At 39.3% G+C, this 12,982-nt stretch overlaps 1 protein-coding gene across 2 annotated transcripts; it reads right to left on the bottom strand.

Moving 5' to 3' along the window:
* Positions 1-182: 182 nt before the first annotated feature.
* lsr (lipolysis stimulated lipoprotein receptor) lies at positions 183-9,859 on the bottom strand. 2 transcript variants are annotated; one of them, XM_057350337.1, is made up of 11 exons: positions 9,624-9,859; positions 8,037-8,363; positions 7,694-7,813; positions 7,325-7,381; positions 4,148-4,294; positions 3,860-4,051; positions 3,723-3,773; positions 2,975-3,103; positions 1,710-1,998; positions 1,048-1,495; positions 183-848 (listed from the first exon to the last, which is right to left on the bottom strand). In XM_057350337.1, the coding sequence occupies exons 1-11, from the start codon at positions 9,661-9,663 to the stop codon at positions 813-815; spliced, it is 1,836 nt and encodes a 611-aa protein (XP_057206320.1). In that variant the 5' UTR covers positions 9,664-9,859; the 3' UTR covers positions 183-812. The 2 variants fall into 2 exon arrangements, with proteins under 2 accessions (XP_057206320.1, XP_057206321.1); XM_057350338.1 differs by lacking the exon at positions 7,325-7,381 and having other exon boundaries at positions 9,624-9,849.
* Positions 9,860-12,982: the final 3,123 nt, after the last annotated feature.

Raw genomic sequence — 12,982 nt, 5'->3', positions numbered from 1 at the left:
CAATGAAAAAACTTTATTGTAAATAGCCATTTTTATATAATGAAACTATATGACGCTATGACTGCACAACACATCTCTATGGAGACCCACAGTAAGACCAAATCTGAGTTAGTACATGAAGTATTTCTAAGGAAAATGTATAAAAATATATACACATTATAAACAAAACAGAATATTTTATAAAAAATTTCATTTGACGCATTAAAAAATACAAAATTAAAGCACAATCATTCAACTGCAGACGATGCACGCACGCACGCATAATTCCAGTTCATCAGAATCAAACATTTCTGTGTATTACATGAAAAAATCTTGAATTAAAAAACAATACCTGAAAAATGAGAAGCCTGCATCTTCTCATGACAACTGAATGTGTGTTAAAAACATGAAACTGATGCAATGTAACACTGTGGCTACACCAGATGCGACATTGCAACAAATTAGAAAGTTTGTGTTTATTAAACTATTTAGGGTTTTAGAAGCTACAATGGTTGTATATTTTGGAAATGTACGTTATATTAAATGTGGCGTGTCGCGTCTGGTGAAGACACGGCGGGAGACAGCTGTCACAGTTCAAACCAGACAATAATGTTGATCGGATATTTCAAAGTAGTTCTTTCAAGTTTTCAAATAAGCCAAAGCTGCAAAAGCACATCGTAATCTAAACCGTTTGAGGCAATACAATTAATATCATGAAAACATAATAAAAATTCCAGAAATTTGAATATACAGGCAAATCTCAGCACTTAAACCCAATTACTCCCAACTCTTCCCCACCCCTCAAACATCTTTCACCTGAGCATCCATCACAGTTATACCACCAAACTCTCTCTGCTCACGGCTCCATTCTGTGCAAAAAGAAACACAGATGACTTGTGTTATTATGAAAATCTAAGCCTGACTGAAAATATTACAGCAATGCTTCCTTTCCCATTTGCATATTCCAATATCTACAGACATTGTCCCTTGTTTGATTGTCTGTTAATACAACATCCTAATAAATATAACATTTAAAAGTTTCACTTGATTTGTAAGGCTGGTTCATACCTTCTTTAAGTTGCTCTTCTTGGATGATGCCAAACTATCACTGTCCTCCATGTAGGGAGGGGGAAGTGGCGGAAAGTTACCACGACGATCGGGGTTTCCAGCAGGTGGGGCGAGGGGCAGAGGGGGTCCTCTGTTTCCCCCTCTGTTACGCTCAGAACGGTCACTTTCGCTGTCCAGATGCTCTCTGCTGCGGGCCCTCTGCTGCTCGCCCAACTTTTTCTTCTCCATGGCCTCCCGTAGGAAGCTGTCGTCGTAAGCGTCCCGGCCTCCGCGGCCACTGTCGCGCTCCAGTTCCTGCAGGTCGTCTCGGCTACGGCTGCGGCGGCCCTGAAAGCCGGCCCCACGGAAGGAGTCGCCGCGCCGGGGACCGGGGGAGTAGTCGCGGCGCCGGCGGTCATCGGGGACACGGTCATAACCTCTTCCACTGCTGCTCCATTCATCGTCTGAACTAAACGGGAAAAATAACAAAGCTGATTCTTAGTGTCCTGATCAACAAAATGCCAGCCAATCAGAACAGAGCTTCCCATATTGAGAAAGTTCTTGCGTGTATCAAACAACAGGTGAACGGACAGCCGGTCTTACAGACTTTATGGACTGTCTGTTACTGGTTTGAGTTATCAAAACAAATGGTCATTGTTTCCTCAGCGTCACGATTCACTTACCCTCTCCTGTCACCCCTGGGCCCACCGTCTCGGCGAACAGGTGGATAGTCATCTCTGTCTCTGTAATTGCGGCCAATATCATCCAAGTTTTCCACTGAGCGTGCACGCCCCCGAAAGTTGCCATCACGTCTGGGTTCATCCCGCCGGACGTGTTGAGAGACGCTGCTGATGGTGCTCATGTTTTCATCCACATCGTCGTACACCGTGGTGAGCTGAGGAGGTCTTGAACGACCTCGATTCCGAGAGTCTGGAAGGTCATGCAGTGAGCTTACCTCACTCATACCATCCACTGAAGGACAAGAGAAAGATCAAAAGCAAGTGAGCAATTGACATAAAAATGACCACACAAATGAGGAAGGACAAGCATAAAAGAAGACCACAACACAAGATATTAAATAAAAAGTTGCATAAAACGATTACAACGCAATCATTCCCTAGTTTTAAAAATGGTAAAGGCTAAAATAGGGCTGTTCAACGATTAATAGCGATTAATCGCATCCAGAATATTAAGTATGTGTTTACATAATAATAAACGTCTGCACTGGGCTTATTTCACGATAACAGCTGGCTGCTTGTACATTATCCCGCTTATTACACGGCTACTTGCCACATGGGGAAAAGAAACTGGACATAAAATGTGAATTTGAAATATTTTATTAGCTCATTTTTACCAAATGCAGACCTTCCGCGAGGAAACGCCGTTTAGTTTCGGGTTTAAAGTAAGAAAAAACGTCACGAACAGGCACATTGGTTTAATCATTTGTAAACATAACGTTTTATATGTTATTAAAAGACATATTTATAATTCATTTTTGTGTAATATTAACCTGCCCCTCTCAAAATGATTTGCAGCATCCGGGTTACAGGGTGTTATTAGTTTTGAGCGGTTGTTATTTGAAAATAACAACCCTTGGAATGTCGCGACTGGCCAATCAGAATCAAGCATTCAAATGAGCCGTGTAATAATTAGGAATATATTATTATAGTATATATTATTATCTATATATAATTTAAATTCATTTAAACATTATATTTTTCTTAAATATATCCATATATATGTGTATGTGTTTATAAATACAACACATACACAGTGCACAGACTTTGTAAACACAAACGTTTATACCGGATGCGATTAATCACGATTAATCGTTGAACAGCCCTAGCTTAAAATAAGGGTTTGTTTCCAAAAACAAAGGTTTGTTTGTTTGTTAAACAAGTTTACACCTTCAAAATAGAGGACAGACCCCCACATCCCCAGAACTCACAACGATTGTATTGCCCTGGGGCGTTTCCTGGGCGGCTGGGGTCGAGGTTGGCTAGTTCTCGCTCCATGTAGTAAAGCACCCGAGTCGGGTTTCCACTTTGGTCGGCCTGAACGCGGTATCCACTGCGGGCTACAAACAAAAAAACAGCTTCAGATCTGTGAACGTGCACAGCGGAGCAGAATAATGTAAAAATATCTAAAGGAAACCTAGTCATGGGTCAACATCACTGAAACTCTGGATTAGTCATTTAATTACATATTTTCTACTTGAGTATTTTGTACAATTCTAAGAAAATTGCCATGGCAACTAAATCAAATTGAGTAAAAATGAATGACTTGCTCTAAAAAAGAAGAAAGGATAAGGCTCTAGCTTCACATTCATGCAAACAAAAGATCGTTTCATTGTTAGAATGAAAAGGGTTCAGTATGACCGGCGCGACACGACACAAGACATTAGAAACGCATTCGAACCCATTATAATTTAAAATATTATCCACACTGTCGCGTCCGGTGTAGACACGGTGTACCAGTACTTCCTAAAACTAACCTAAAAACCTAAAACAGAACAGAAAATCTTGCTACACATAACACCATTGAAAACATTTGCAGAAGTGTCATTTCAAGTTCTCCGCTCGCGTGATCATAGCACGCGAAGATCTATTCCCAACCCTGTTTGCTTGCACACCGAGTCCGTTCAAAGACAAATCAAGTCTAAGTACAGTACAGCAGTAAAGAAATCTGCCGCTCACTTCCTCCGCTGTCGTGATCTTGCAGCAGTGGCGCCTGCGACCCCTGACCAACTGTACAGAAAGAACAAATGATCAAACCATAACACCTTTTGTTAATGCAAAAGCAAGGTTGTTCAATTTAAAATGCTGTTACAAACCTGAGCTGGCCCCATCATAGTCTCTGCCGTAGCCGTTGGAGGGCGGCCCGGCGACACCCACTGGCATAGGCAGCAGGGGTATGCCCGGTGCGGCTCCATAAGCTGGTTGACCGTACATGCTTGGGGCGTAGACGGTGGGTGCGTACTGACTAGGGGGGATGCCTGACTTTACCATTTTACCAGCCTCGTATACTGTAAACAAACAGTCACTAAGTTAGACATTGAAAATAATCATAAATAATGCATTAAAATAATTTCTACTAATGGATTTGTCATTTCAGCACTCACGGGCGCGTGGACAGCAACAGCGCTCTGGGCAGCAGGGACAGCTGACGTAACAGCAGCAGGTGTGAGGACAACATTGACACCAGCAGATCCCCATCAGGAGCAAGAGCAACAGGAAGCCCAAGACCACCAATACCACCAACAACCAGTCTGGATAAGAACAAAAAAACAATATAATTCCTCATTTCATTTCTAGAGATGGCTATTTAGTATGTTAAATGAATAATAAAAAGCCTCAAGGGCATGTTTCCTCATTACACTGTATATGATATATGATAATGTCATGAGTTTATATGAGATGTCTGTTAAAGACGCAGTTTGTAAGATCAGCCAATAGAGGGCGCAAATTCAAAACAGATATATTCAAAATGACAACAAGGGCGTAGCTTGATGACGCTGTGAAGGAGCCTGGAATAATGCGTCTTCAACTCCACCGCTAATAATCAATCAGTTTTATAAATGTTGCGTGACGGGATTTTATTTCATTATAATGAATTAGATGTCATTCATAATGTATTACTATTTAGTCAGATATACATGACACTTGTGCTAAATTATGAAAAAGACATTCAAACAATAAGACTAACCTTGTTGATCGAGATAATAATCATACGTTTTCTGTACAGTTGCTCACCTGTCTAGTAAAACGCATGCAAAATCAGCGTCTCTGTCTAGTAAAATGTCTTTGTTGACAGAACCAGCTGCAAACAGTAAGAATAATTGTGCTCCATAACGACTGCGCAAATCCAGATAGTTGCTTGATAGATGCTAGAAACGAATACTTTCACAGTATCACTGCCAAATGCATAAATGTAAATGTAAAATGCAAGGTCTGGAGAAAGCATATTGGCTAACACGAATCATGTGAGGCACCTCATATAACAGCCTATAGTCTCGTATTCCTGCATTCCGTGATTTTTTGACTAAAGGCTTACCCCGTCTTTGGTAACGCAGATATGACGCCGTTGACAGGTGATGGCAGGCACTGGTTAAAATGACAATTTTCTCACGATTTACAAATAGTTGGAAACATTTGAGATATTGTAAGTACTCAATTAGAGGTCGACCGATTGATCGGCTGGCCGATTAATCAGGCCGATTTGGGGGATTTTATAATTAATCGGCCGATTGTGCTGCAAATTAGGCCGATTAACAGGCAGGTGCATCTGTGAGCAACTAAGCGTTGTTGTGGAACACGCGACGTTGCCTCTTGCGGCATAACACTGTGATGTCCCTCTCTGCCTGCTAACTTTTTAACTACCTGATAGCTTCACAAGAAAACTGTAAGATTTAAATTCTTTTTATCCTTTGTTCTTAATCTAGCCTTGTATATTTCATTGATTAATTATGATGCTAGTTGAGAATGCGAGTAACTTTTTGGAACTCTATTGTTAGCGAGCATTCAACCACATAGTTTAGGCTACATGTATGCACGGGTACCAAAACCCGGTGACGAGTCCAGCGGCTAAATTATTACTGTTGGCCACATTGTATGGCTAGATAAACTAATACTGTTTCTCTCCCTCTGAGGCTGCGTGTGAGACGGAGCAACTCTGCAGCCAAGTCTTGTTAAAAGACCAAAATTCTGGCTAAAACGCGCACGTTAACTTTCCTGCTTAAATGTGTCTGTGGTCGGACTCTGTTTATTCTTGGTATTAAGATGCGTTTTGGTCGATCTTTCAAATGGACGAAATTAGTGCACACAATTTACAAATGAACGCGACCGGGGCAGATAAACATACAGAGAGAAGCTCTGACAGCCGTGAGACACGCTGAACACTGTTAGTGTGTGTTAGAAATCTGAAATGGAGAGAAAACATTCTGCTTGCTGGTTTTTCGTCATTAAACTACACTTTTAAGTCTTCAGCCAAAGTTTAAATCCTGTCTCGGTGCTTCCCCTCGTTTACTCATTATGTCCGTCTGCGGTCTTTTGCGGCTGTTTAAACGCATTAAACCACAAGAGCGTCTACTTACCTGTCAGGCTTTCTATGGTCCTATACAATAGAAAAAGGCTAAAAGCTAAATATAACTAAAAACGCAGTTATGAGCAGCAGGCTGTGTAATATGAGTGATTTTGTTTATTTTTGTTTTCACTTAGATTATGACCATTTGACTAATAGCAGTGTCTGCCAACAAACATAAATGAAAAGCATGCTTCAGAACAGTTTGAGATGGTGCTTAAAAGTTTTGAGCAATGTATTATTACTATGAATTAGACTGCTGTCTTGTACCCTGCAATAAACACTTACTCAGTCTTTCTCCATCAAGTGCACTGATTTGAAGAAACATGTCTTCAATAAATGTTTAATTTAAGCAATATTCTGTATAAATTCTTATCACCTAATTAGATTTTATGAGATCAAGGTGGAAAAAAGAAAATCGGCCTCATATATCGGCAATCGGCTGACCTGATTTCTAAAAATCGGCATTGTCACCGGCCAGAGAAAAACCCATATAGGTCGACCTCTATACTCAAATGAACTAAATATATAACACTGGCCTAGTGGGTTTTGGATATTTTACTGCAAAAAAGTTACAAAGTGTATCTTTAATGCAAGTACATTCAGCTTCATGTGTGCACACGTCTGTCAATTCTTTAGAAATACCACTTCTGTAAAGTGCTGCCAGCTAGCAAATACATAAAAAATGGCGCACATAAAGAGAAACCAGCTGGGCAGGTTTCACTGCACAATACTCTTTGAGGGCTCAATTCCAGTACGATGCCATAACAACATCCTACACGCACAGACACAATGCGACTCAACTCTCTGAACCTATCAGATGCATACAAAAACAAATCGTGACGAACAAAAGCATAAACTAAATAAAATCATGCATCTCATCTCAACCACACTGTTGAAAATGTACAAAGCTCTCTGGAATACTTAATTCTGATTGGCCAAACTCTGTGGTCAAGCATTTTTGTCAACGACTACTAAACTATTGACCATAGTCAGAAACCTGTTTCCAATATTAGTTTCAAAGTTTTCTCAAACAAACAATTTTAACTCGAATTAAACGTTTTGGATTCTGACACAGATCTGTAACTGTTATTGTTCAAGTAGTTTGTGAGAATGTGTCAGTATAGCTACAGCTATTGAGACCTGATGATTCTGGCTGGTGAGGGATTCAAGCAAAGCCCCAAACCTAATGAAACCTCTACAGAAGCACTTATTCTACCTTCCATGATCAGTAAATCAATGCCAGGCAGCAGGTCTGTAGTATTTGACTTTCTCTCTGTGAAGGAAAGATAAAGCCATAATTACTCAAAAGGGACGCAGCACACTGGCCCAAGTAAAAAAAAGAGATCTGAATTACTAACTTAACTACTATTTCATGGAATCCTTCACAAGCAAACTGAACTGAACTACCAGGTACAAAAACAAAAAGAAACTCAAGCAACTTCCTAGATCTAGAAAAAAGGCCTCATATGCGCCAGACCTAACCAAAACACAACAAAGTTTTGAATGAGTAACCCGTGCGCATGTCTGTGATGCAATCAGGTATGATGAGATGTTTGTTATGGTGTACAAGAGGGTAAACACTTACCGAGCACAATGAGTTCTGTGTAACACTCGCCATTTCCTGAAAGGTCCTGAGATGAAGCCACGTTACAGACGTACACGCCGCTGTCGCCCCATGCGGTCTGAGAAAAGGAAAGGTCCGCGTCTGAGTATAAATAAAGAACTCGTGAAACACAAAAGGAGCATCAATGACATCACACAGCATTTTTTCTTGCAAGTCTTGATAAAAATGTTTTGATTTGGACTGAAATCTCCAGAGGTTTGAATCAACATGTCAGAAAATTAAGACACTATTCCTTTAAAACCAAATGAAAATGATGCATCTTACGCCATCTTGTGCATCAGTAACGCCACAAGTTTTTACTTACTATTAGTGATGCTGATCTGGCGACCCTGATACTCCCCCCCAAGCGTGATGGCCGTCTGTTTTGAAGCCACTATGCGAACGGTCCTGGCGCTGTCTGCGCACTCTATGTTGGGGTTGTAGTTGGGGTTGGCATTAGCGAGGGCATTTTCAGCACTGCTGGGGTTCAGCGCAGCTTGGATGGGGTCTCGGCAATAAGACTTGTACTTCCAGGTGATCAAAGGGGGCATTGTAGCCGTGGTGCTGAAGTCACAGCGAAGGGTGACCGGCTGGAATAATATGACCACATGGCGTGGGTTAGGGCAGATCACATTGATGGCTGTGCTGAAACCTGTGGGAGAGAAAACATGTGTTAATATAACAGCATTCCATTCACGTAAATGTTAATATAACAGCTTTCACAAATGTGATTCCTAATATAAAGAGAGATTAAAGCCGTTATTAAAATGCCTGTAAAGACTGCAGTATAGAATTGAGATTCAAACTTAAAGATCTTGCTTACAAAAGGTCTAAAGACATGACTGAAACTTTGACATAAAAACGGACAACAGAAAGCTTTTCCTGAGTTGACTAAAGAATAGTGACTCTCTTAAAAGCAAAACACGAAAAAACATTGGTTGTATTGAAGTCAGACCTTTAGGTCAACATTCATATTCACCCACGAGGAAACAGATTGTTCATCCAAAAATGAAAATTATTTTATCACTTACTCACCCTAATGTCATTTCAAACCTGAATGACTTTGTTTCTTCTGCAGAACACAAAAAAAGGATATTTTGAAGAACCTTGATACAACATCGCCCACCATTGACTTCCATTTTAAGGACCCAAAACCACTAAGACATTTCTCAAAATATCTTCTTTTGTCTTCCACCGAGGAAAGAAAGTGATGCTAATGCTACAGTAGTACTGTCTTTGATGTGTAAACAAACAGTGTGACATTGTTTTATGCCTCATGAAGATTTTATTTCTAAATATTTTCAGGTAAGTCTAAATTCACTTTAACATACAGCTCAAATAACAATAGCCTTTCACGACAGCTATAATTAAACAGTGCTTTCATGCAAACCTATTTAATAACACCTTTGAAAATGAATGCAGCATTGATTCTGTAGCTCTAACAGGACCCCACTGTTTCAGGTCAATGTTTTCTCTTTTAATTAAAATGACACTTCTCCCACATGTGAGTGACGTCACATTACGGCCTCAAACTGCAGGGACGTTTTTGTCAACGGATGTGACTCAAGCGCGACCTGACCGAAACCACTTTAGCGTGGGATACTTGTATATAATGGTTGCAATGATATTCAGATAGTAATGACTCTAAGCTTTAACACCATTAGTGAAAAATGAGTCATGATTATTATTACAGTAACGTTGTATGATCTCCCAATGTGGTCAAGTTTAAGACGCTGTTTGTTGTTACTGGTCAATTCCCAGTAGGCCCCAAACACATCTGTATTAAGATCCAGTTCTGTAATAACCTAAAATGTTATATCCCGAAAACTGTAGATTCATCGTTAGATAAAACAGATCGTACAAACGCTCGCACATGGGCTTTAGTGAAAAAAACGCTAGAAAACGCCCCTACCTGTTAACAAGAAGAGGGTAAAGATTATACCCTGCGGCATCTTCACTTAAGATCCGTTAAAACATAAGCGTTATCAAAAATATTAAAATCCCCAAAATGTCCGAGAAAAGTGTCGATAAAAGAGCTTTGTTTTTCTCAGACAGGTGCGTCGTCCATTTCTTAACGCAGGGAAGGTATGAAAGTGTGTGTAACCCGAAACTCAGGTGAGCTCAGAGGGCCTTTGCAAACACTGCACGAGTGTATTCACAGGGACCTCAATGAGAGCAATAGTTTGCACGTTTAAAACTGCGGACTGGTAAAATATTTTTTTTTTCTTGGTCAGCAGAAAACTAAGTTGTCGAGCAACATTCTGTAACTGCACACACAACCCGACGAGATTAACCTAAATCATTTACTAGTACAACGCCCAGTAATCCACCTTTGCAGGAAGAAATGGTTTAGTCCACTGCCGATCTGCGCAGGCCTGGTTAATAATCGCCGAAGTTGTAGCATTCTAGCCAAGACCTGCTTTGATATTTCAACTTTGATACTTATCTCTTTGAAAATCTTCTATGTTTTTCCTGTTCCTGTTTGAAGACTAATGCCACTTAACTTTGCATGACTTTGTCAACATTTAAAATAGTGATATGAAATGACTTGCAGACAGTGGTGTAAAGTATTGGAGTAAATTTAATTAGTTACTGTACTTAAGTATCTTTTTGGCTACTTTGTAGTTGTACTGAGTATTAAAGCTATTATCAACTTTTACTCTCTACTTGACTACATTTTTGAACAAGTATATGTACTCTTTACTCCACTACATTTGTAATGACTAATGCAGTTACACATTACACTTTGCATGGCACCTATCTTTTTTTGCAGCAGTTTATGTTCTACAGAAGATAATGTTTATGTACTACAGAAGAATTAATATTGCCATTTACAGGGCATCGAAGGTACTATATCTTGTGGATTTTGCCCTAACTTACTAAAACTTGTCAACATGGCTTCGTTATGTGAATACGAGTGCAGTATCAGGTAGCTGTCAATCGCTGGTGGTTTATATGTGAAATGAGGACATGACTGCAGCTGGCGATGAAGCCCAAACCAGCATGTCCAGTGCAAAAAGGCTTTGACTTTTTAATTTTACTTAACATTATTTTATTTATCCGTTATATTAAAGAGACCTTTTTGAAGGAGTTTGGTTTACTTATGAGTACTTGAGTTTAAATGAGACTTGAGTGTTTGTAATAGATGTAGGTTATGGTGTCGACCATGATTTGTTGCAATTTTGAGGTGTTCAGTCTTATTATGATTTAAGAAAATAAATGCGATTGCTCTCCTCACGAATCGACTGTTTCTTGTTTTTCACTGATGTGTCTCTTAAGTGTTGAGGACTAGTGCTGCTTTGAGCCTACATTCAGTATGAGTAAAATACTCAAGTACTGTTAAAATCAGATACTCAAAGACTTTTACTGAAGTGGTTTTGGAATTGGTGACTTGTAACTTGTAATGGAGTAATTTTCACTGCAAGGTATCTGTACTTTTACTTAAGTATGATTTTCGGGTACTCTTTACACCTCTGCTTGCAGAGCCAATTTGGTTGTAATTAAAAACTTTAGGCAGCAAAAATGTTTTACCATACTTGTTGGTTTTTCTTTAAACATTTTGAATTCACAAACAACCCAGTTTGTACAAAACATATCTATGTACTGTTCCTTCTACAGCTTTAATTGTTCTCTAACCAAATGTGAACCTTGTCAGGAATTATTCTTTAATTTACCTTGACAACATGAGACTAAAGTATGAGTAACTTTTATTACTGGCTACACGTTCACTGATTACTATAAACAGTTCTTGATTAGTATTTTTCTTGTATAACACAAAATTGTAGTATGGTTTCATTTTATTCAATGGTAAGTATAGACTAAATAAAGGAAACAAGAAAGACCCATAGAAAAAATGTAAACAAGCAATCCAGTACCTCAGAGATGACGTATTTTTGTAGGCTAACCCGCCAACCGGAAGTAAGCGCCGCGCTGGTTCCCTCAACCGAAAACCTGTGCATTTTTCCCATAGACTTTTGGAAGATAGCAAAAAATAAGCTCTGTGATTAACAAAGGTTTATCATGTTTACACGTTTTGTCTATCACGATAATTTTTACAAATCAACACCACATGTGTTACTATTGAAGCCGAAATACAATCACAAAACACTTAAAGGGATAGTTCACCCAAAAATAAAAATTCTGTCATCATTTACTCACCCTCAGGTTGTTTCAAAACCTATATAACGTTCATTTTTCTGTTAAACACAAAGAAAGATATTTGTAAGAATGTTAGCAATTTTCAGTTCTGTGACATCATTTTTTATTTTTTTTAAATATTTGGTTGTTCTGTTGAGCACTCACAAAGTGAGATATTTTGAAAAATTTAGGAATACAAACAGTTCTGGGGCACCTTTGACTACCATTTAATTTTTCCTACAATGGCAGTCAATGATGTTACAGTATTGAAAATAGTTAACATTCTTCCAAATATCAAGCTGTGTTCATCAGAACAGGGTAATTTATACAGTTATAAAATGACATGAGGGTGAGCAAATGATGACAGAATTGTCATTTTTGGGTGAACTATCACTATTAGGTCGCTCCATATCAACGTCACATTCAATCAAATATGTGGTGTTTAAATGTTAAAAGTTTACAATTTGTGTCAAGTTTTTTTAATCTTAGCAGGCATATGTAGTAAATAGGTTTACAAGTGTTTAGTGTTCACATTGAAAATTCACAAAAAAGGAGTGCACTTCGAGTACCCGAATGATGCACTTTTTTCAACCGAAAATATGAAGTGTGGAACTGTGGACACTTCACGCACTCAACGGTCGCAGTTTCGCTTACGTAGCAGAAGGGAGGCGGGGCTATCAGACGCTGCTCGTGCAAAACTCTCCTGCAGAGTGATAACGCTTCAATCTGGTGATGACTAAAGTAATGCTGGGCAAAACACATGAAAACTACATTAAATGTACAAGTTAATTTGTATTCACATGCATTGTGCCGTGCGATTGACGTCATTTGCGCTCGTCTGGGAAACCGATATACTTCCGGCTAGTATATAACCGTTTAGTATACCATTTAGGACGATAATACCCTTCTAAAATCCATACACTACGTGGTTGAGTGCATAGTGCATATTGCACAGTATGTCATTTGGGACACAGCATTCGTCTCTGAGCCTCCCTATACAAACCCACACACACGGGCTCGGACTTGCATTGAAAACACTTTGACAGCCAATATAAGCAAGAGGTACATAGGCAAGCCCCACATCCTGCGGCATGATTGGTTTTAACAGTGACGTGCGTAGCTTTAGTCCTATCA

The sequence above is a fragment of the Triplophysa rosa genome, linkage group LG14, assembly GCF_024868665.1.
Source record: "Triplophysa rosa linkage group LG14, Trosa_1v2, whole genome shotgun sequence".
NCBI lineage: Eukaryota > Metazoa > Chordata > Actinopteri > Cypriniformes > Nemacheilidae > Triplophysa > Triplophysa rosa.
Note: the sequence above shows the minus strand (reverse complement) of the source record. Positions and strands in the feature narration are given on the sequence as shown.